This window comes from Neovison vison, chromosome 4, assembly GCF_020171115.1.
Source record: "Neovison vison isolate M4711 chromosome 4, ASM_NN_V1, whole genome shotgun sequence".
NCBI classification, from domain to species: domain Eukaryota; kingdom Metazoa; phylum Chordata; class Mammalia; order Carnivora; family Mustelidae; genus Neogale; species Neogale vison.
The window spans coordinates 139,736,474-139,761,884 of NC_058094.1; the positions used below are offsets into that span (position 1 = coordinate 139,736,474).

Here is a 25,411-nt window from a genome sequence, read left to right on the forward strand (position 1 = left end):
GTGACCTTCAGCAGACCTGGTCAGACACCAACAAGTTTGACCTTCATGCTCATATTTATTAGAAAAAAGTTTAAACATTTTAAATACAGTTAGAATTTTAAATAAAGTTAGAGATGTCATAAATTTGAAATTCTTATTCAAGTATGAATTAGCTTTATTTATTGCATAAAAGAAGAATAACAAAAAAAAGAGAACGATTAAATCAACACCAATATGTAGGTTTGAAATATCACACTTGCACTTGAAAATGTAGCTGACATTTAGTAAATTTATATAGAATTCATACTGTTGCATCTTAATAAAATATAAATAACTCAAACTATTTAACTCCAATGTATTTTGTGATTATTCCAATTAATGTATATAAATGTTTTGAAGAGATTTATGTACTTTGGAATATGTCTTCTACTTCATGAATCATAAAAATGATTTAGGCCATAATATAATAATGTTTAAAGAAGAATGTTGAAGGAAAAACCATGTAATCTAATTACCTAAAATATAGACAATAACCATGCATAATCAACGTCACTATTTTAATGTTCAGTTAATATTCCATTGAGAAAATTGTGGAAGTTCAAGATTCATTTTATCCTGGGGTGCCTGGGTGTCTCAATTGTTTGAGTGACTGCTTTCAGCTCAAGTCATGATCCTGGAGTCCCATTATAAACTCCCTCACTGGGCTTCCTGTTCAGGGAGAAGTCTGCTTCTTCCCCTTACCCTTCCCCCTCTTACGCGCGCTCTCTCTCCCTCTCTCCCTCTCTCTCTCAAATAAATAAATAAAATCTTAAAAAAAAAAAACAAAAAACAAGATTCATTTTGTCCTGGAAAGAATAAAGTAAGAATCTAACAAAGGGAAAGGACAGGAGGCAAAACAGTGTGTTACTTTCTAGAAACTCTTTATTCATCATTTGATTTTCAATTTCTTGACTACAATGAATCAGAAGTGTTCCCATAAAAAATACAAACTTTCTGAGATGTAAAATGGATTCCTTAATATATTGACCAGAGACTAAAACTATGTAAATAACATAAAATGGAAAAATTAATCTCATTTAACTAACATGCTTTCTAAATTAAAAACAAAGTGCTCGTATATGGTTGGAAAAATATGCAGTGTCCCACTATTATAACATATATTATATTTAATATATATAAAATCATATATTTTATTATATATAAATATATTATTATATTATATTTATATATTGTATATTTATATACTGTACATATTTGTATGTACTATATATAATTATATATAATATATACACATATATACATAATATTTACACATATATATCAGTATAATACAATATAATATAATGTATATATAATGATATATAATGTATATTATGTAGTGTATATATATTATGTATATAATATAATATAATTTATATGTATATACATACATTTATATGTATATAAATTTGTATATTTATATGTATATGTATAATTTGTATATGTATATAAATGTATATATGTACAGACATTTATATGTATATACATAACATATTATATATGTAATATATGCAATTATAGATGTATAATTACATATATTATAATTATATTATATTTATATATTATGTATATAATATAATAAAATTAATATGTTATATTTATGTTTATATATTATATATTATATTTATATATTGTATATTTATATATTGTGTGTATATGTATATACATATATAATTATAGAATATTATATTTATATATGTGTATACATATATACACATATATACACATAATATATACACATATATATAATTATATTATCATGTATATAATATAATCATATATGTGTGTATATATTTATTTATATTGTATATATGTGTATATATTATTTATATTATAATATATTATGTAATTATTGTAATACATATAATAATGTAATATATATATATTTTTAAAGACTATTTATTTATTTATTTGACAAAGTGAGATCACAAGTAGACGGAGAGGCAGGCAGAGAGAGAGATAGAGGGAAGCAGACTCCCTGCTGAGCAGAGAGCCCAATGTGGGACTCGATCCCAGGATCCTGAGATCATGACCTGAGCCGAAGGCAGCGGCTTAACCCACTGAGCCACCCAGGTGCCCAGTGTAATATATATTATGTAATTATATATGTAATTATATTATGTATATTATGTAATGTATATATAATGTATATTATGAAATATATACATTATATATTATATATTATATGTAATTATATACACTATAATTATACATGTGTGTAAATATTATGTATATATGTATATACATATATAAATGATATTATATTACAATATAAATAATATATAAATATAATATAACATAATTTATATGTATGTATATATATACAATATATAATATATAAATATAATATAATATAATTTATATATAAAAGTATATAACAGTATATGTATAAAAATATATAAATATATATTTAATTATTTAATATATATTTAATATATTATATATACTAATATATGTATTTTTATATATTTAATAGTTAATTTAATATATTTAATAATTAATAAATATTATAATATATAATATATAAACATACTATTGACATATATTTAATAATTAATAAAATATAATTATTTAATGTATATTTAATATATACATATATTTAATATATAATGTATAATTAATATAATATATATTAATATATTTTATACATATACTGCTATATATTTATATAGCATATATATTTTATTGATTAATTAATTTTTGTTATTAATTATCATTTATTTATTACTTATTATTTATTTAATATTATCATTTAATTGATATATCTATATTTTATACATATATTGCACATATATATTGTACATAAACATATACATATATTTCTATAAAAATAAATATATAAAATTTATAAAATAATTATTTATAAATTTATTTATTTATTTTTAATATATAAATTTATATAAATACATAATGTGTATTATATATTTATTATACATATTATATATTTTTTTCACTATAAGCACGATTTTTTTGGTAGATTTTATTTATTTATTTGAGAGAAAGAGAGAGAAAGAGACAGAGCACAGGGATGGGGATGGGCAGAAAGAGAGAGGGAGAAGCAGACACCCTGCTGAGCCAGGGAGTCTGGCCTGGTACTCAATTCAGGGACTTCAGTATCATGACCTGAGCTTAAGGCAGATGCTTAACCAATGAGCCATCCAGGCACTCCCAAGGTGTATACTTAAAGTAAGCATATCATGACCTAATTCGATGTATATCATATGTAAGATCTCATCACTTGCTTACTGATTTATATAAAAATCAGGATCTTTCCTATACAGGCAGAAATTCCCAATATTTTTTTTCCTAAAAAAAAAAGAGAGAGAGTATTATGAACCACCCCCAAAAAGAATTGTCCCCTTTCTTCTCAAATGAGAAATCCAATTCCTCCTTTCTTAAGACATTGCCCATTGAATTAGTAAACTAATTCCAAATTATCTCAAAGAGAATATCAGAAAAGCACTTGGATTTCCTTTAGAAATCAATTTTTTAATTTTTTAATTTATTTTCAGTGTAACAGAATTCATTGTTTATGCACCATACAATACGTGCCCTCCATAATACCCACCACCTGGCTACCCCAACCTCCCACCCACCCCGCCACTTCAAAACCCTCAGATTGTTTTTCAGAGCCCATAGTCTCTAATGGTTCATCTCCCCTTCCAATTTCCCTCAACTCCATTCTCCTCTCCATCTTCCCATGTCCTCCATGTTATTTGTTATGCTGCACAAATAAGTGAAACCATATGATAATTGACTCTCTGCTTGACTTATTTCATTCAGCATAATCTCTTTCAGTCCCATCCATGTTGATACAATAGTTGAGTATTCATCCCTTCTGATGGAGGTATAAGACTCCATAGTGTATATGGACCACATCTTCCTTATCCATTCATCTCTTGAAGGGCATCTTGGTTCTTTCCACAGTTTGGCAACCATGGCCATTGCTGCTATAAACATTGGGGTACAGATGGCCCTTCGTTTCACGACATCTGTATCTTTGGGGTAAATACCAGTAGTGCAATTGCAGGGTCATAGAGAAGTTCCATTTTAATTTCTTAAGGAATCTCCACATTGTTCTCCAAATTGGCTGCACCAACTTGCATTCCCACCAACAGTGTAAGAGGGTTCCCCTTTCTCCACATCCTCTCCAACACATGTTGTTTCCTATCTTGCTAATTTTGGCCATTCTAACTGGTATAAGGTGATATCTCAATGTGGTCTTAATTTGAATCTCCTTGATGGCTAGTGATGATGAACATTTTTTCATGTGTCTGATAGTCATTTGTATGTCTTCATTGGAGAAGTGTCTGTCCATGTCTTCTGCCCATTTTCTGACATGATTATTTGTTTTGTGTGTGTTGAGTTTGAGAAGTTCTTTATAGATCCTGGATATCAGCCTTTTGTCTGTACTGTCATTTGCGAATATCTTCTCCCATCCTGTGGGTTGCCTCTTTGTTTTGTTGACTGTTTCCTTTGCTGTGCAGAGCTTTTGATTTTGATGAAGTCCCAAAAGTTTATTTTTGCTTTTGTTTCCTTTGCCTTTGGAGACATATCTTGAAAGAAGTTGCCATGGCTGATATCGAAGAGATTACTGCCTATGTTCTCCTCTAGGATTCTGATGGATTCCTGTCTCACATTGAGGTCTTTTATCCATTTTGAGTTTATCTAAAGGATGCTAACATTTATAATTTCAGTCATTAACAATAAATGTATAATCAAGTAACATACCCATGTCAAGTGACATGCCCTTTAAAACTATGTTTTGTTATATGTCTTGACATTAGAACTGCAAGAAGCTCTGGAACGATAACTTCTTTTTCTTTAATTTAAATTCAATTAGCCATTATAAAGTATATTATTAATAAAGCAATAACTTTTTTTAATTTTCTAATTTCTCTTGGATTTATTCTATGATTTATGAATTATTTAGAAGTGGTTATTTAACTTCAAAGTATTTGAGGTTTATATTATTAGTGTTTTTAATTTATTTTTTATTTATTTATTTTTTTCATTTTTTTTGAAATTCTTTTTTCAATTTATTTATTTTTAGAAAAACAGTATTCATTATTTTTTCACCACACCCAGTGCTCCATGCAATCCGTGCCCTCTATAATACCCACCACCTGGTACCCCAACCTCCCACCCCCCCCCGCCCCTTCAAACCCCTCAGATTGTTTTTCAGAGTCCATAGTCTCTCGTGGTTCACCTCCCCATCCAATTTACCCCAACTCCCTTCTCCTCTCTAACACCCCTTTTCCTCCATGCTATTTGTTATGCTCCACAAATAAGTGAAACCATATGATAATTGACTCTCTCTGCTTGACTTATTTCACTCAGCATAATCTCTTCCAGTCCTGTCCATGTTGCTACAAAAGTTGGGTATTCATCCTTTCTGATGGAGGCATAATACTCCATAGTGTATATGGACCACATCTTCCTTATCCATTCGTCCGTTGAAGGGCATCTTGGTTCTTTCCATAGTTTGGCGACCGTGGCCATTGCTGCTAAAAACATTGGGGTACAGATGGCCCTTCTTTTCACGACATCTGTATCTTTGGGGTAAATACCAATAGTGCAATTGCAGGGTCATAGGGAAGCTCTATTTTTAATTTCTTGAGGAATCTCCACACTGTTCTCCAAAGAGGCTGCACCAACTTGCATTCCCACCAACAGTGTAAGAGGGTTCCCCTTTCTCCACATCCTCTCCAACATATGTTGTTTCCTGTTTTGTTAATTTTGGCCATTCTAACTGGTGTAAGGTGCTATCTCAATGTGGATTTAATTTGAATCTTCCTGAGGGCTAATGATGATGAATATTTTTTCATGTGTCTGATAGCCATTTGTATGTCTTGATTGGAGAAGTGTCTGTTCATATCTTCTGCCCATTTTTTGATGTGTTTGCCTGTTTCGTGTGTGTTGAGTTTGAGGAGTTCATTATAGATTCTGGGTATCAACCTTTTGTCTGTACTGTCATTTGCAAATATGTTCTCCCATTCCGTGGGTTGCCTCTTTGTTTTTTTTTGACTGTTTCCTTTGCTGTGCAGAAGCTTTTGATTTTGATGAAGTCCCAGAAGTTTATTTTCGCTTTTGTTTCCTTTGCCTTTGGAGACGTATCTTGAAAGAAGTTGCTGTGGCTGATATCAAAGAGATTACTGCCTATGTTCTCCTCTAGGATTCTGATGGATTCCTGTCTCACGTTGAGGTCTTTTATCCATTTTGAGTTGATCTTTGTGTACGGTGTAAGAGAATGGTCGAGTTTCATTCTTCTACATATAGCTGTTCAGTTTTCCCAGCACCATTTATTGAAGAGACTGTCTTTTTTCCACTGTCTATTTTTTCCTGTTTTGTCAAAGATTAATTGACCATAGAGTTGAGGGTCCATATCAGGGCTCTCTACTCTGTTCCACTGGTCTATGTGTCTGTTTTTATGCCAGTACCATGCTGTCTTGGTGATCACAGCTTTGTAATAAAGCTTGAAATCAGGTAAGTTGATGCCGCCAGCTTTATTTTTGTTTTTCAACATTTCCTTAGCGATTCGGGGTCTCTTCTGATTCCATACAAATTTTAGGATTATTTGCTCCAGCTCTTTGAAGAATGCCGGTGGAATTTTGATCAGAATGGCATTAAAAGTATAGATTGCTCTAGGCAGTATAGACATTTTAACAATGTTTATTCTTCCGATCCAAGAGCATGGAATGGTCTTCCATCTATTTGTGTCTTCTTCAATTTCTTTCATGAGTGTTCTGTAGTTCCTCGAGTACAGATCCTTTACCTCTTTGGTTAGGTTTATTCCCAGGTATCTTATGGTTCTTGGTGCTATAGTAAATGGAATCGATTCTCTAATTTCCCTTTCTGTATTTTCATTGTTAGTGTATAAGAAAGCCACTGATTTCTGCACATTGACTTTGTATCCTGCCACATTGCTGAATTGATGTAGGAGTTCTAGTAGTTAGGGGGTGGAGTCTTTTGGGTTTTCCATATAAAGAACCATGTCATCTGTGAAGAGAGAGAGTTTGACTACTTCATTACCAATTTGGATACCTTTTATTTCTCTTTGTTGTCTGATTGCTGTTGCTAGGACTTCTAATACTATAAGTTTTAACACTACAACAGTTATATATATATTTTATTCAGCAGGTAAAATCACAGATACTGAGGGGTTTTAAAAAACATTTAGCAGCTTTCTAGAGCAGATTCAACTTTAAAGGGAGACTCTGAAAGTCAAAATATGGTCTTTTTAGTCATATATAATCGTCAAATGAAATTCCAATACAAAATGTGCTTTCAGGGGCGCCTGGGTGGCTCAGTGGGTTAAGCCGCTGCCTTTGGCTCAGGTCATGATCTCAGGGTCCTGGGATCGAGTCCCGCATCGGGCTCTCCGCTCAGTAGGGAGCCTGCTTCCTCCTCTCTCTCTCTGCCTACTTGTGATCTCTCTCTGCCAAATAAATAAATAAAAATCTTTAAAAAAATGTGCTTTCAGTGAACATTTTCCAAATGAAAACAAAATTAGTCATATATAAATGTCAAATAAATCCCAATACAAAATATGCTTTCAGTGAACATTTTCCAAATGAAAACAAAATTCAGATAAGTGTGTTACTTGATAAAGTTAATACAAAAGCATTTCTGGGTGTGGGGAGTTTCCTAAAAACACTTTTGGAAATACTGTCACTTTGCTACTAAATTCAAGATATTGCAAATATTTGGGAGGAACAGTTTTGAACATTGTCCTACTCACAATCCTGGAATGGTTCAGATGTGTGATTGAGATGTTTTATAAAATCAGGAATTAAGTAGAAGACCTCCATTACTTTACAAGTGGGTTTGGCTCAGGTCATGATCCCAGTGTCCTGGAATCAAGCCCCATGTCAGGTTCTTTGATCAGTGGGCAGCCTGCTTATCCCTCTCCAGCTTCCCCATGCTTGTTTTTCCTCTCTCCTTAACTCTCTCTGTCATAAATAAATGGAATCTTAAAAAAAATTTAAAAAGGAAGTGGGTTTGGAATCCATATTTGAAGATTTGAAGGTCAACTTGATAGATTGTCAAGTATGCATTATAGTAGTTCAATTCAAAATGTGAGTGTGTATTATTTCAAAAATTCTCATATTTTAATCCAGATTCTTCCATTTAATAGTTGTTATTTGAGCAAGTTACATGACTTCTTATAACTAATTATCATTCAAAATAAGAACAGTCAGTACCTTATAACCCACTGTGGATGAAAGGCCTGAGATAAGCACTAATTCTATGGCAAATTTCTTTCATTTCACTGTGAGGTGGTTCCAAACCACATGATGTTTGTGTTACTTTAATAAGGTTTTAATTGCTATTCCATTTCCCCACAGATAGAAACCTTGATGTAGCCATTTTCCCCAAGCCTACAATATTTTTTCCTTCAATTGCTGAAAGAAGACTCCATAAGTCTGGAACATATCTTTGTCTTCTTGAGGATTTTTTCCCTGATGTTATCAAGATAGATTGGAAAGAAAAGGATAAAACAATTCTGACATCCCAGCAGGGAGACACCATGAAGACTAATGACACATACATGAAATTCAGCTGGCTGACTGTGACTGAAGCGTCAATGGATAAAGAACACAAATGTATCATCGAACATGAGACGAATAAAGGAAAAGTTCAAGAGATTCTATTTTCTTCCCATATAAAAGGTATGTACATATATATATAGAGATAGATAGATATATCTATATATATATCTAGATATATATATATATATATATATATATATATATATATATATATCCTGGTACTCTTTTCTTCAAAGGAAATACCCCACTTCCCTGCCAAGTAGTAATGAAAACAAACAAATAAAAGTCTTTCTAAATGTTGGTATCTTAAATGGTAGTATGAATGTCTTGCTATTTCCCCATAGAACTGAAAGAGAATGGGCTTTGGAACATACAAACATACAAAGAAAAAGACAAATTCGCTTAGCTTTTCTTGCCTCAGTTTCATCATCCAATATAAAGGTCACAATAATGTTTTTTAGGGCCATTGTATATAATAAATGAAAAAATACAAATGAAAGCACCTACCAACCTCACAACAAGAAATGCTCTGAAGAGAGTCCACTTTTGATTATCTTACTTGATCAGGAAATGAAAACAATTATATACCTGTCAGGAATGTTCTACTCAGCAATCAGAGTCCTTCTCCCCTCAGTATTGCTCTACTTAAAGTATAACCCTGATCAGGCTGTGATCAGTAATTCGTTAGATTTAGAAGTCAAGTCCTGGCATTAACATCACAGACCAAAGCCCCAGAGGGCCCATAAGAAAGAACCAGTTTGCACTTTCCCTGTGGTTCACAAGTCCTTGGGAAGCAGTGAGAAACAAGCCCACAAAACATACAAAGACCTTTGCATTGTGCAACTCTGAGTTGTTGAATTAAATCTTTATCCTCTTGGATCTTCAGTGATTCCATTGATCAAATTTAGATTAAATACTGACATAACTTTCCTTTTTCCTGGCATGTGATGAAGAGGAAACACAATCAGTTAAAATGCTTGTTTTTGAAAACATAACATGGATACATTTATTCATATTTTTATTGTATTTATGTATATTCTTCCCTAAAATAACTAAAGTAAGATTCCAAACAGTCTGAATTATTTTTGTTTCTACAGCTAAGATAAAGAAAGGAGGCAAATAAGCTAATCATAACTTTAATGTAACCACTGGGCTGAAGTCCTTTAGGTATCGATTTTTATACTGATCAATGTAAAAATATACTAAGTAACATTCCATGGTGATGATCATAGAAAAGGGAGTAGTTCTTCTATATGGTGTGTTTTACTTGGGAATTAACTTCTGAAAGGATTGTCAACCAAGGTCTTCTCATAGCAAAGTTAGTGAGGGCATTTCTTTTAATGCCTTTCTTCAACAAAGTTCTTTTTTTTTATTAACATACAACACATTATATGCTTCAGGGGTACAGGGCTATGATTCATCAGTCTTACACAATTCACAGCATTCAATGTAGCACTTACCCTCCCCAAAGACCACCACCCAGCCACTCCATCCCTCTTACCCCCTTCCCTCCAGCAATCCTCAGTTTCTTTCCTGAGATTAAGAGTCTCATCTTATGGTCTGTCACCCTCTCTAATTTCATCTTGTTTCGTTTTTCCCTCCCTTCCCCTATGATTCCTCATATCAGTGTGATCATATGATAATTCTCTTTCTCTGAATTATTTAGTTGGCTTAGCATTATAGCCTCTAGTTCCATCCATGTCCTCGTAAATGTCAAGATTTCAGGGGTTTTTGATGGCTGGATAGTATTCCATTGTACATATATACCACATCTTTATCTATTCATTTGTTGTTGGACATCTAGGCTCTTTGTATATAATTTTGCTATTGTGGACATTGCTGCTATAAACATCTTTGGATCACAACATTCGTATCTTTGGAGTAACTTCCCAGTAGTTGAATTGCAGGGTCATAGGGTGGCTCTATTTTCAACTTTTTGAGGAACTTCCATACTGTTTTCCAGAGTGGCTGCATGAGCTTGCATTCCCACCAACAGTGTAGGAGGGTCCACTTTCTCTGCATCCTTGCCAGCATCTGTCATTTCATGACTTGTCAATTTTAGCCATTCTGAATGGTGTGAGGTGGTATCTCATTGTGGTTTTGATTTGCATTTCCCTGATGCTGAGTGATGGTGAGTACTTTTTCATGTGTCTGTTGGCCATCTGGATGTCTTTGCAGAAATGTCTGTTTATGTCTTCTGCCCATTTCTTGATTGGACTATTTGCTCTTTGGGTGTTGAGTTTGATAAGTTCTTTATAGATTTGGGATACTAGCCCTTTATCTGATATGTCATTTGCAAATATCTTCTACCATTCTGTCAGTTGTCTTTTGGTTTTGTTGACAGTTTCCTTTGCTATGCAAAAGATTTTGATCTTGCTGAAGTCCCAATAGTTCATTTTTTCCCTTGATTCCCTTGCCTTTGGTGATGTTTCTAGGAAGAAGTTGCTGTGACTGAGGTCAAAAAAGCTCCTGCCTGTGTTCTCCTCAAGGATTTTGATGGATTTCTTTCTCACATTGAAGTCTTTTATCCATTTGGAGTCTATTTTTGGGTGTGGTGCAAGAAAATGGTAGTTTCCTTTTTTTGCATGTGGCTGTCTAATTTTCCCAACACCATTTGTTGAAGAAACTGTCTTTTTTTCCATTGGACACTCTTTCCTGTTTTGCTGAAGATTAGTTGACCAGAGAGTTGAGGGTCTATTTCTGGGCTTTCTATTCTGTTCCACTGGTCTGTGTCTGTTTTTGTGCCAGTACCATGCTGTCTTGATGATGACAACTTTGTAATAGAGTTTGGAGTCTGGAATTGTGATGCCACCAACTTTGGTTTTCTTTTTCAACATTCCTCTGGCTATTTGGGGTCTTTTCTGGTTCCATATAAGTTTTAGGATTATTTGTTCCATTTCTTTGAAAAAATTTGATGGTATTTTAATAAGGATTGCATTAAATGTGTAGATTGCTTTAGGTAGCATAGACATTTTCATATTTGTTCTTCTAATCCATGAGCATGGAATGTTTTTCCATTTCTTTATGTCTTCCTCAATTTCTTTCATGAGTACTCTATAAGAGTTTTCTGAGTCTAGATTCTTTGCATCTTTGGTTAGGTTTATTCCTAGGTATCTTGTGTTTTTGGGTGCAATTGCAAGTGGGATCAACTCCTCAATTTCTCTTTCTTCTGTTTTGTTGTTCGTGTACAGAAATGCAATTGATTTCTGTGCATTGATTTTATATTCTGACACTTTACTGAATTCCTATATGAGTTCTAGAAGTTTTGGGGTGGAGTCTTTTGGGTTTTCTACATAAAGTATCATATCATCTGCAAAAAATGAGATTTCTTTGCCAATTCGGATGCCTTTTACTTCTTTTTGATGTCTGATTGCTGAGGCCAGGACTTCTAGTTATATGTAGAATAGCAGTGGTGCTGGTGGACAGCCCTGCTGTGTTCCTGGGCTTAGGCTTTCAGTTTTTGTCCATTGAGAATGATATTCATTGTGAGTTCTCATAGATGGCTATTACAATATTGAGGTATATACCCTCTACCCCCACACTGTGAAGGGTATTGATCAAGACAGTATGCTGTACTTTGTCAAATTCTTTTTCAGCATCTATTGAGAGCATCCTATGGTTCTTGTTCTTTATTTTATTAATGTATTGTATCACATTGAGTGATTTGTGGATGCTGAACCAAATTTGCAGCCCAAGAATAAATCTCACTTGGTCATGATGAATAATCCTTTTAATGTACCATTAGGTCCTATTGGCTAGCATTTTGCTGAGGATTTTTGCATCCATGTTCGTCATGAATATTGGTCTGTAATTCTTTTTGATGGGGTCTTTGGTTTTGGGATCAAGGTAATGCTGGCCTCCTAAAATGAGTTTGGAAGTTCTCCTTCCATTTCTATTTTTTGGGACAAGAATTGGTATTAGTTCTTCTTTAAATGTTTGGTAGAATTCCCCATGGAAAGCCATCTGGCCCAGGGATCTTTTTGGTTGGGAGATTTTTTATTACTGCTTGAATATCCTTACTGATTATGGGTCTGTTCAGGATTTCTCTTTCTTCCTGGTTCAGTTTTGGTAGTTTAGAAGTCTCTAGGAATGCATCCATTTCTTCCAGATTGTCTAATTTGCTGATGTATAATTGCTCATAATGTGCTCTTATAATTGTTTGCATTTCTTTGGTGTTGATTGTGATCTCTCCTCTTTCATTCATGATTTTATTAATTTGGGTCCTTTCTCTTTTCTTTTTGATAAGTCTGGTCAGGTGTTTATCTATCTTAATAATTCTTTCAAGGAGCCAGCTCCTAGTTTCATTGATCTGTTCTATTGTTCTTTTGGTTTCTATTTCATTGTTTTCTGCTCTGATCTTTATTTCTCTTCTCCTGTTGGGCTTATACTTTATTTGCTGTTCTTTCTCCAGCTGCTTTAGGTGTAGGGTTAGGTTGTGTATTTGAGACCTTTCTTATTTCTTGAGAAAGACTTGCATTGCATATACTTTCCTCTCAGGACCACCTTTGCTATGTCCCAAAGATTTTGAACAGGATGCTCTTTAGCTTTCATGTATTTGAGTTCTTTCCAACCTTCTTCTTGTAGTTTAGTTCTAGTTTCAAAGCATTGTGGTCTGAAAATATGTGGGGAATAATCCCAATTTTTTTGGGTACTGGTTGAGACCAGATTTGTGATCTAGGATGTAATCTATTCTGGAGAATGTTCCATGTGCACTAGAGAAGAATGTGTATTCTGTTGCTTTGGGATGGAATTTTCTGAATATATCTGTGATGTCCGTCTGGTCCAATGTGTCATTTAAAGCCTTTATTTCCTTGTCGATATTTGCTTAGAGGATCTGTTCATTTCAGTCAGGGGGTATTATAATCCCCTACTATTATTGTATTGCTGTCGATGTGTTTCTTTGATTTCATTATTAAGTGGTTTATTGGCTGCTCCCATATTAGGGGTACAGATATTTTAAATTTTTAAATCTTCTTGTTGGATAGACCCTTTAAGTATGATATAGTGTCCTTCCTCATTTCTTTTTATACTCTTTGGCTTAAAATATAATTTATCTCATACAAGGATTGCCACCCCAGCTCCTTTTGATGTCCATTAATATGGTAAATTATTTTCCACCCCCTCACTTTAAATCTAGAGGTGTCTTTGGGTCTCAAATGAGTTTCTTGCAGACAGCATATCGATAGCTTTTGTTTTATTATCTATTCTGATGCCCTGTGTCTTTTAATGGGGGCATTTAGTAATGAGTAACTCAATTACAATGTAATTGAGGTAACTATTGAGAGATATGAATTTAGTGCCATTGTATTGCCTGTTGGGTGACTTTTACTGTATAATGTCTCTGTTCTTTTCTGGTCTGTTACTTCTAGGCTCTCTATTTGCTTAGAGGGCTCTTTTCAATATTTCCTGTAGGTTTGGTTTGGTATTTGCAAATTATTTTAGTTTTTGTTTGCCCTGGAAGCTTTTTATTTCTCCTTCTATTTTCAATGAGAGTCTGGCTGGGTATAGTATACTTGGATGCGTATTTTTCTCATTTGGTGCTCTGAATATATGATGCTAGTCCTTTCTGGTGTGCCAGGTCTCTGTCGATAGTTCTGTTGCTAATCTAATATTTCTACCACTGTAGGCTACAGACCTCTTGTCCTGAGCTGCTTTCACGATTTTCTCTTTGTCTCTGAGACCTTAAGTTTTACTATTAGATGACAGGGTGTGGACCTATTTTTATTGATTTTGAGGGGGGTTCTCTGTGCCTCATGGATTTTGATGCCTGTTTCCTTCCCCAGATTAGGGAGGTTATCTGCTATAATTTGCTACAATATACCTTTTTTTTTCATTTTTTTCAATTTATTTATTTTCAGAAAAACAGTATTCATTATTTTTTCACCACACCCAGTGCTCCATGCAAGTCGTGCCCTCTATAATACCCACCACCTGGTACCCCAACCTCCCACCGCCCCGCCCCTTCAAACCCCTCAGATTGTTTTTCAGAGTCCATAGTCTCTCATGGTTCACCTCCCCTTCCAATTTACCCAAATACCCTACTCTTCTCTGCCACCCCTTATCCTCCATGCTATTTGTTATGCTCCACAAATAAGTGAAACCATATGATAATTGACTCTCTCTGCTTGACTTATTTCACTCAGCATAATCTCTTCCAGTCCCATCCATATTGCTACAAAAGTTGGGTATTCATCCTTTCTGATGGAGGCTTAATACTCCATAGTGTATATGGACCACATCTTCCTTATCCATTCATCCGTAGAAGGGCATCTTGGTTCTTTCCATAGTTTGGCGACTGTGGCCATTGCTGCTATAAACATTGGGGTACAGATGACCCTTCTTTTCACGACATCTGTGTCTTTGGGGTAAATACCCAGGAGTGCAATTGCAGGGCCATAGGGAAGCTCTATTATTAATTTCTTGAGGAATCTCCACACTGTTCTCCAAAGAGGCTACACCAACTTGCATTCCCACCAACAGTGTAAGAGGGTTCCCCTTTCTCCACATCCTCTCCAACATATGTTATTTCCTGTTTTGTTAATTTTGGCCATTCTAACTGGTATAAGATGATATCTCAATGTGGTTTTAATTTGAATCTCCCTGAGGGCTAATGATGATGAACATTTTTTCATGTATCTGATAGCCATTTGTATGTCTTGATTGGAGAAGTGTCTGTTCATATCTTCTGCCCATTTTTTGATGTGTTTGTCTGTTTCGTGTGGGTTGAGTTTGAGGAGTTCATTATAGATCCTGGATATCAACCTTTTGTCTGTACTGTCATTTGCAAATATCTTCTCCCATTCCGTGGGTTGCCTCTTTGTTTTGTTGACTGTTTCCTTTGCTGTGCAGAAGCTTTTGATTTTGATGAAGTCCCAGAAGTTTATTTTCGCTTTTGTTTCCTTTGCCTTTGGAGACGTATCTTGAAAGAAGTTGCTGTGGCTGATATCAAAGAGATTACTGCCTATGTTCTCCTCTAGGATTCTGATGGATTCCTGTCTCACGTTGAGGTCTTTTATCCATTTTGAGTTGATCTTTGTGTACGGTGTAAGAGAATGGTCGAGTTTCATTCTTCTACATATAACTGTCCAGTTTTCCCAGCACCATTTATTGAAGAGACTGTCTTTTTTCCACTGTCTATTTTTTCCTGTTTTGTCAAAGATTAATTGACCATAGAGTTGAGGGTCCATATCAGGGCTCTCTACTCTGTTCCACTGGTCTATGTGTCTGTTTTTATGCCAGTACCATGCTGTCTTGGTGATCACAGCTTTGTAATAAAGCTTGAAATCAGGTAAGTTGATGCCGCCAGCTTTATTTTTGAGCCCAGGACCTGACGGATTCCCTGGGGAATTCTATCAAACCTTCAAAGAAGAAATAACACCTATTCTCCTGAAGCTGTTTCAAAAAATTGAAGCAGAAGGAAAACTTCCAGACTCTTTCTATGAAGCCAGCATTACCCTGATCCCCAAACCAGCCAAGGACCCTACCAAAAAGGAGAATATCAGACCAATATCACTGATGAATATGGATGCTAAGATTCTCAACAAGATCCTAGCCAATAGGATCCAACAGCACATTAAAAAGATTATCCACCATGAGCAGGTGGGATTCATTGCTGGGCTACAAGGATGGTTCAACATTCGCAAATCAATCAATGTGATACAACAAATTAATATGAGAAGAGAGAAGAACCACATGGTCCTCTCAATTGATGCAGAAAAAGCATTTGACAAAATCCAACATCCGTTCCTGATTAAAACGCTTCAAAGTATAGGGATAGAGGGAACATTCCTGAACCTCATCAAATCTATCTATGAAAGACCCACAGCAAATATCATCCTCAATGGGAAAAAGCTTGCAGCCTTCCCATTGAGATCAGGAACAAGACAAGGATGCCCACTTTCACCACTCTTGTTCAACATAGTATTAGAAGTCCTAGCAACAGCAATCAGACAACAGAGAGAAATAAAAGGTATCCAAATTGGTAATGAAGAAGTCACTCTCTCTCTTCGCAGATGACATGATTCTTTATATGGAAAACCCAAAAGACTCCACCCCCAAACTACTAGAACTCATACAGCAATTCAGCAACGTGGCAGGATACAAAGTCAATGTGCAGAAATCAGTGGCTTTCTTATACACTAACAATGAAAATACAGAAAGGGAAATTAGAGAATCGATTCCATTTACTATAGCACCAAGAACCATAAGATACCTGGGAATAAACCTAACTAAAGAGGTAAAGGATCTGTACTTGAGGAACTATAGAACACTCATGAAAGAAATTGAAGAAGACACAAAAAGATGGAAGACCATTCCATGCTCTTGGATCGGAAGAATAAACATTGTTAAAATGTCTATACTGCCTAGAGCAATCTATACTTTTAATGCCATTCCGATCAAAATTCCACCGGCATTCTTCAAAGAGCTGGAGCAAATAATCCTAAAATTTGTATGGAATCAGAAGAGACCCTGAATCGCTAAGGAAATGTTGAAAAACAAAAATAAAGCTGGCGGCATCAACTTACCTGATTTCAAGCTTTATTACAAAGCTGTGATCACCAAGACAGCATGGTACTGGCATAAAAACAGACACATAGACCAGTGGAACAGAGTAGAGAGCCCTGATATGGACCCTCAACTCTATGGTCAATTAATCTTTGACAAAACAGGAAAAAATAGACAGTGGAAAAAAGACAGTCTCTTCAATAAATGGTGCTGGGAAAACTGGACAGCTATATGTAGAAGAATGAAACTCGACCATTCTCTTACACTGTACACAAAGATCAACTCAAAATGGATAAAAGACCTCAACGTGAGACAGGAATCCATCAGAATCCTAGAGGAGAACATAGGCAGTAATCTCTTTGATATCAGCCACAGCAACTTCTTTCAAGATACGTCTCCAAAGGCAAAGGAAACAAAAGCGAAAATAAACTTCTGGGACTTCATCAAAATCAAAAGCTTCTGCACAGCAAAGGAAACAGTCAACAAAACAAAGAGGCAACCCACGGAATGGGAGAAGATATTTGCAAATGACAGTACAGACAAAAGGTTGATATCCAGGATCTATAATGAACTCCTCAAACTCAACCCACACGAAACAGACAAACACATCAAAAAATGGGCAGAAGATATGAACAGACACTTCTCCAATCAAGACATACAAATGGCTATCAGATACATGAAAAAATGCTCATCATCATTAGCCCTCAGGGAGATTCAAATTAAAACCACATTGAGATATCACCTTATACCAGTTAGAATGGCCAAAATTAACAAAACAGGAAATAACATATGTTGGAGAGGATGTGGAGAAAGGGGAACCCTCTTACACTGTTGGTGGGAATGGAAGTTGGTGTAGCCTCTTTGGAGAACAGTGTGGAGATTCCTCAAGAAATTAATAATAGAGCTTCCCTATGACCCTGCAATTGCACTCCTGGGTATTTACCCCAAAGACACAGATGTCGTGAAAAGAAGGGTCATCTGTACCCCAATGTTTATAGCAGCAATGGCCACAGTCGCCAAACTATGGATAGAACCAAGATGCCCTTCAACGGATGAATGGATAAGGAAGATGTGGTCCATATACACTATGGAGTATTAAGCCTCCATCAGAAAGGATGAATACCCAATTTTTGTAGCAACATGGACGGGACTGGAAGAGATTATGCTGAGTGAAATCAGTCAAGCAGAGAGAGTCAATTATCATATGGTTTCACTTATTTGTGGAGCATAACAAATAGCATGGAGGAAAAGGGGTGTTAGAGAAGAGTAGGGAATTTGGGTAAATTGGAAGGGGAGGTGAACCATGAGAGACTGTGGACTCTGAAAAACAGTCTGAGGGGTTTGAAGGGGCGGGGGGGTGGGAGGTTGGGGTACCAGGTGGTGGGTATTATAGAGGGCACGACTTGCATGGAGCACTGGGTGTGGTGAAAAAATAATGAATACTGTTTTTCTGAAAATAAATAAATTGGAAAAAAAAACTAGTCTTGTGCAAGTTTTCAACCAACATTGATTAAGAATGTGAAACTATAATACACATAGATTTAATTTGAAAAATTATTACCTGAGTATTTAAACCTCAATAAATGGTGGTAAGTGATTTATATTTATTTTTTAATGAGCAAAGTCACTGTATGGAAAAGAAAGATGATTTCAAGACACTCAAAAACCAGTTCTTGAGGATATTTTAACATCTAAACACGATTATGTAAATATTTCTGTTCTTGAGATTTACACAAAAGCCTATAACTCAGATTCATTTTTTTAAAGCATACCAAAATAAGATTATGTGAAGTGAATAATTTACACAACAGAACGATATCTGGAGAGAACACATCAAGGAGAAAAATAATGAACATGCTAAGACTCTCTTCCTCCATCCAACAGTCAATGATCCTTTTTTTTATGTTCAGTTGGCCAACATATAGTACATCATTAGATTTTGATGTAGTATTCAATGATTCATTAGTTGCAGGGAACACCCAGTGCTCATCGTCAACATGTGCCCTCCTTGATACCCATCATCCAACTATCCCATCGTTCTACCCTTCTCTGAAACCCTAAATTTGTTTCCCAGAGTCCAGAGTCTCTCATGGTTTGTCTCCCTCTCTTATCTCTACAAGCAAGTAATCCAGTCAATGATCTTTTTATGGAAGTTTGTTTTTGTATGCATATCAGGTTTTTGTTTTTGTTTTTGTTCTTAATTTATTTTTTATTTATTTTCAGCATAACAGTATTCATTATTTTTGCACCACACCCAGTGCTCCATGCAATCCGTGCCCTCTATAATACCAACCACCTGGTACCACAACCTCCCACCCCCACCCCTTCAAAACCCTCAGTTTGTTTTTCAGAGTCCATAGTCTCTCATGGCTCACCTCCCCTTCCAATTTCCCTGAACTCTCTTCTCCTCTCTAACTCCCCATGTCCTCCATGCTATTTGTTATGCTCCACAAATAAGTAAAACCATATGATAATTGACTCTCTCTGCTTGACTTATTTCACTCAGCATAATCTCTTCCAGTCCCATCCATGTTGCTACAAAAGTTGGGTATTCATTCTTTCTGATGGAGGCATAATACTCTGTAGTGTGTATGGACCACATCTTCCTTATCCATTCGTCCATTGACGGGCATCTTGGTTCTTTCCATAGTTTGGCGACTGTGGCCATTGCTGCTATAAACATTGGGGTACAGATAGCCCTTCTTTTCACGACATCTGTATCTTTGGGGTAAATACCCAGGAGTGCAATTGCAGGGTCATGGGAAAGTTCTATTTTTAATTTCTTGAGGAATCTCCACACTGTTCTCCAAAGAGGCTGCACCAACTTGCATTCCCACCAACAGTGTAAGAGGGTTCCCCTTTCTCCACATCCTCTCCAACACATGTTGTTTCCTGTCTTGCTAATTTTGGCCATTCTAACTGGTATAAGGTGGTATCTCAATGTGGTTTTAATTTGAATCTCCCTGATGGCTAGTGATAATGAACATTTCTTCATGTGTCTGATAGCGATTTGTATGTCTTCATTGGAGAAGTGTCTGTTCATATCTTCTGCCCATTTTTTGATATGATTATCTGTTTTGTGTGTGTTGAGTTTGAGGAGTTCATTATAGATCCTGGATATCAACCTTTTGTCTGTACTGTCATTTGCAAATATCTTCTCCCATTCCGTGGGTTGCCTCTTTGTTTTTATATTTGTGGGGTTTTTTTTACACTATAGAGTAATACAACCCTCACCTCAGTTATATATTCAGAAAATCTATGATTATTCCTTGTCCAGTCTTTCTGTCCCTGGAAAGAAGCACACTGAAATGCTGAGCTTCTGTAATAAAAAAGACATTTTCTATGAGTAATTATGATAGGAGAAGAGATAATGCCTGATATAATGCCTCCAATATGGTGGAGTCATATGAATTTCTATGGATTGTTTTGCAAGGTACTTTCCACATGTTCTAGCTTATCTAAACCCTCATAATGGAATGTTGAGTGCTGGCTCTTCCAATCACTGGTATTACTCCCAGCAAGTTATTTAGACTTTCTAAACCTCATTTCTTCATGGCTAACATGAATACAGCTCACATCAGTATCATGACCTAATACATGTGAATCTTTCACATACTTCCTGGCTCAGTAATAATCATTCAATAGGTATTGGCTTTCATTAGTATTATTGTCATGTCCACAAACACCACCACTCAAAAAATCAAGTGCATGAGTTGGGGATATTGGAACATGTGTGCTTTGGAAAGGTGGGACCTCTTTCCTTTGCTTAAATGGGGAATTTACCTATTCCAGACTCCTCCCAAAATGTAATATTCTGCTGTGCATTCTAGGGTTGGATGAATTCATTTTGGTAACAACCCTTCATGTTGGCAGTGGGTGCTGAGCAATGTATAGCAGTCACTGTTTCAGTTATTTTTTTCCATTTAACAAGAATTTATAGAATACCTACTGTGTAGCAAGCACTGTGCTGGGAGCTATGAGCACAGAGGGAAAACAAGATAGTCCTAGGCATTAAGTTGTGAGAAAAGAAGGAAAAATGCATCATTAATGAACTTCAACATCTTCATATGCAGAAATAAAATAAATTAATTGATCTACTAGCTTACACAGACTCAGAACAATCAGTTCTGGAATTGTGGGGCTCATATTAGTAATGGCTCTCTCCTCTCTGTTTACATATTCTATCATCTACTTATCTATATATATACCATCCATCTATCCATCCACAAAACAGACAACATATCAAATAATGAATTTAATTTAATAATTAAATTTAATAATTTAATTATTAATAATACTTGTCTTTTTAATAATAATTTAATTATTAATAATACTTGTCAATTTAATAATACTTGTCTTTATTTCTTTTAGAGCTCTCTGCTATTACATCTAGAAAATCTTCCCTGAAAGATGAAACTGGTAAGTTTTTGTCTATGTTTGCTCTTAGTTATGCTATAGCATTTTTTCCTCCTGATCAACTTAACTTATGAAATTCCCTGGCTTCAGGGAGACACCTCAGAATGGCCGGATCTTGAAAAATATACTGAGTTATATTCCAAGTCAATCCATTTCTCAGGAGTCATTTTCACACAGTAAATGCTGGTTTTGGTGTGAGAGGACTATAAATTAGGGGTACAGTGATGTACTCTGAATTCTTTCTGCAATGGACTCTGTTCACTTCTGTGACCTTTGTTTCTACTGACTGAGGAAAACATGATATCAAGTTGCTTCTGGATATTTTTAAGTTTTTGTTCTTGTTGGTGGTTAATAACATAAATTGACACTGAGAGTGTCTTATACAGGGGGCACTGTACTGCACATTGCACTGTACTGTATGTCCATGTGGTTCGATTCTCTTAATATTCACTGTGGAGGATTTTATCCCCATTTTAGACAGTGGGGGGGGGGGACAAGGACCTAAAATTAATTCTGTCCCTTGTGTCATGCTACACAATGATCTGGGGCTTCAACCCAGACCTTCTGAATTGGGAGTTCAAATACTTACTAGGTTCTTATTCTTTCTCTAATTCCCAAAGCCAAGGTCCTGAGACAGATCCACACATGAGAGAGGGGGTGTAAGTGCAGAGCTTCACATACCACAGACTAGACATTAACCCCAGTCTTTTACTATTTAGTTTCATGAATGTGGGTACAGTAGTTACATTTTCTGGAAAGCAGGAATAACACAAATAATGTCTCACTCAGTTACTGAAGACATAAGGTCATATTTGTAGAATGTCTAGCATAAGGTATCTCATTTAGCTGTCACATTGTAAGTACTGGTTTCTGGTCCTTTCTACTACAAGAAGCTACAAGAAACTACAAGAAGCACTGGCTCTAGCCTTGCTGATTTTCCCCCTCCATGTCCAATCTTAAGGATCCTCTAGACCTCAGCTAACATATTACCTAACCAAAGGCAAGGAGCAATGAGCACAGCACCACTTGATGTCCTTTTCCACAGTAAGGGTTAATGATTCTTGAGTTCTGACTCTTTTGGAGATAAACACATAAAAAAAAATTCCAGGTGCACCTGGGTGGCTCAATTGGTTAAGGGTCTGCCTTCAGCTCAGGATATGATCCCAGGGTCTTGGAATTGAACCCCATCTTGGGCTCCCTGCTCAGTGGGGAGCCTGCTTCCCTCTGCAGTTCCCGCTGCCTGTGCTCTCTGGCCCTTTCTCTCTCTTTGGTAAAGTAAAATAAAATAAAATAAAAGTCTTAAAAAAAAGAGAGAAAGAAATGTACAGATGAACAGACTCAAGACCCAACCTAGTGGTTCATTGAATGGCCAGTCTGGTCCACCATCATTGTCATTAATTTCTTGACATCATATATTTCTTACAAAACCTCAAAGGATAAAAAATGCAATTATCATATAACATCATAGATACAATGAGGGTATTCAGGAAAGACAAGGGAGTGAGTTTGAGCTCTTAAAGTTGCAGAGAATTTGGATTTGCCCCTTTCTTCAATTTTTTTAAGTTTATTTTATTTTATTATTTCTTCAAGATTTTATTTAAATTTCAGTTATTTAATATAAGGGTAATATTAGGTTCAGGTGTACAATATGATTTAACACTTTCATACATCACCCTGTGCTCATCGCAACTAATGCCCTCTTTACTACAACCTCCCACCCATCCTACCTTGAACACAACCAAATTTGTACCCCTGATAGTAATCTTAGTAATGGCTAAGATGCTTCTAAATCAGCAATTCATCTTTATATTTATGCTTAATTCTTTGTTGTTGAGGGTATTTATTACACGTGGAGGTATAGAAACACAGAGTAGGTAAGAATGTGTTCTTTTTTTAAGGTTTTATTTATTTATTTGGCAAAGAGAGAGACATAAAGAGAGGGAACACAAGCAAGGGGAGTGGGAGAGAGAGAAGCAGGCTCCCTGCAGAGCAGGGAGCCAAATGCAGGGATCAATCCTAGGGCCCTGGGGTCATTACTGAGCCAAAGGCAGATGCTTAATTACTGCATTACCCAGGCTCCCCAAGAATGTGTTCTTGAACATTATGTTGCTGGGACTAAAATCTGGCTTGTGGTACTTACTAACTGTAGACATCAGGCAAATTAGTTCTCTGTTCTCAATTAACTTGTAAAATGGCACATGAAAATAATCTCCTAGGTTATTGAAAAATTAAGATTAAAGTTTAGCACACAAACCTATCAAATTAATCTGTAGTTTAGATAGTGGTTAAAGCATATTAGTGATTATTATTACTTAGAGACATGGTGGGGATGAAGAAATGATAAAAGCTATTTTCACCAATTTTTTTTCAGGTTGACTCATTCATCTAAGATATAACCTTACTTCTTAATACTTTGGAATGTTCTTAGTGAACCTCTGATGTTGATTGACTTTATCTGCAAGCTAGATTATGAGTTATTTGGTGGTGGTGGTAATGGTGGTGGTGCTGGTGATGTTGATGGTGTAGACATTTACTACCAGGTTTTGCTGTTGTGGGGACATCAGAAATGTATAATATGACCCATCTCCCATTAATAAGTTATAGCCCTTCAAAAGAACAGAAGGTAAAACTAATAAATGACCTATTTTAGACACCCTGCAGGTGCAGCTCATAAACACCTCTGCCTACTACACCTACCTTCTCCTCCTTTTCAAGAACCTGATCTACTTCACCATCATTCTCTTCTATCTTCTTGGGATACCAGCACTCTGTGGCAATGGGAAGAGCTCCTAGCACATCATGGCTTCACGTGTCCACTTGTCTTCATTAGCTATTGTTGCCTAAAGCATCATCTGAGTATATAATGGGGTATTCTGGATTTGGGTTATTTCAGTTCACATGTGTCTTTCTATTGTGTCATTGTTGCAGAATGATTTTACAAACAACTGGGCAAGCAGAAAAGTTCACTCTGCAGCAAGAACAACTTCTGCCATGACTTAAGTGTAGGGTCAAGGGCTTCAACACTGCTCTCTCCTTAATGTCTGCCAGCTCCTCAGAGCCACCTGTGCCTCTAAGTTTAGCCAACACAGAGCTTCTAGGTGCATCTCCTGGGGCCCTTTAACCAGATAATTGCTTCAAAACCTTTTATTTTGCACATCTGGAAACTGACATCTTTGCTTTCATAATAGGCACAATAAAAACAATCAAAAGTCTACTTCTGCATCTGTGTACTTTCATTTGGGGCAATCTGAGAGGCCAAGGTAAGGGATAGCATGACAAATGAGCTTTCAAATTCAGGACTGGTTGTAATATTGGTCAATTTCACATTTCAAATCTTGCCCTGAGATAGTCCTTATGAAGCCTTCTTTGGGACACCCACACCAGGGGGGCCATAGCCAGTGAAGGTGCCCAAGTTATTTCTCCTTCAAAGGTGAGCAGATTCAGACCCACTTGGTTTGAAACATTCTGGTAGTGACAGTATAACATTGTTGCATGACAGGCAGGTGTGCTCAGACCCATGTTTCCTAATCCCACAAGAACCCCAGTAGAGTCCCGCTAACATTGAAAAAGTAGAGTAGTAGAGGAGTTAAGTGCATGAACTCTGAACCTGCCAAGTACCTGGGTTTAAATATTGAGTCTATAGCTATTTGAACTGTCTATGCTGCAACTTTCTCATTTATAAAATGAAGATATGTTATGCCCCATCTCCTGGAGTTGTGTAAATGAGATAGTTAATTTTGTTGAATATATATGAATCTTCAACAACATTAGCATCTACTGTTGGCAGTTCTACTTTAGAAATAGGAGAAAACACACCTGCTTGCACACCCTTATTGTAGGCACTAAGATTTAAGTGCAATACCATACCACTATTTACAACAGTCCCAAATTAAATCAAATGCCAATAAGGGGAGGTGAAT

At 35.7% G+C, this 25,411-nt stretch overlaps 1 gene segment (V, D, J or C); it reads left to right on the plus strand.

The window, feature by feature from the left end:
* LOC122904011 overlaps positions 1 to 24,458 on the plus strand; it is a 46,613-nt gene extending 22,155 nt beyond the window's left edge. Inside the window, 3 exon segments of the C gene segment in view lie at positions 8,367 to 8,690; positions 21,447 to 21,494; positions 24,142 to 24,458. Of these exon segments, the coding sequence occupies positions 8,367 to 8,690; positions 21,447 to 21,494; positions 24,142 to 24,284 (515 nt within the window).
* Positions 24,459 to 25,411: the final 953 nt, after the last annotated feature.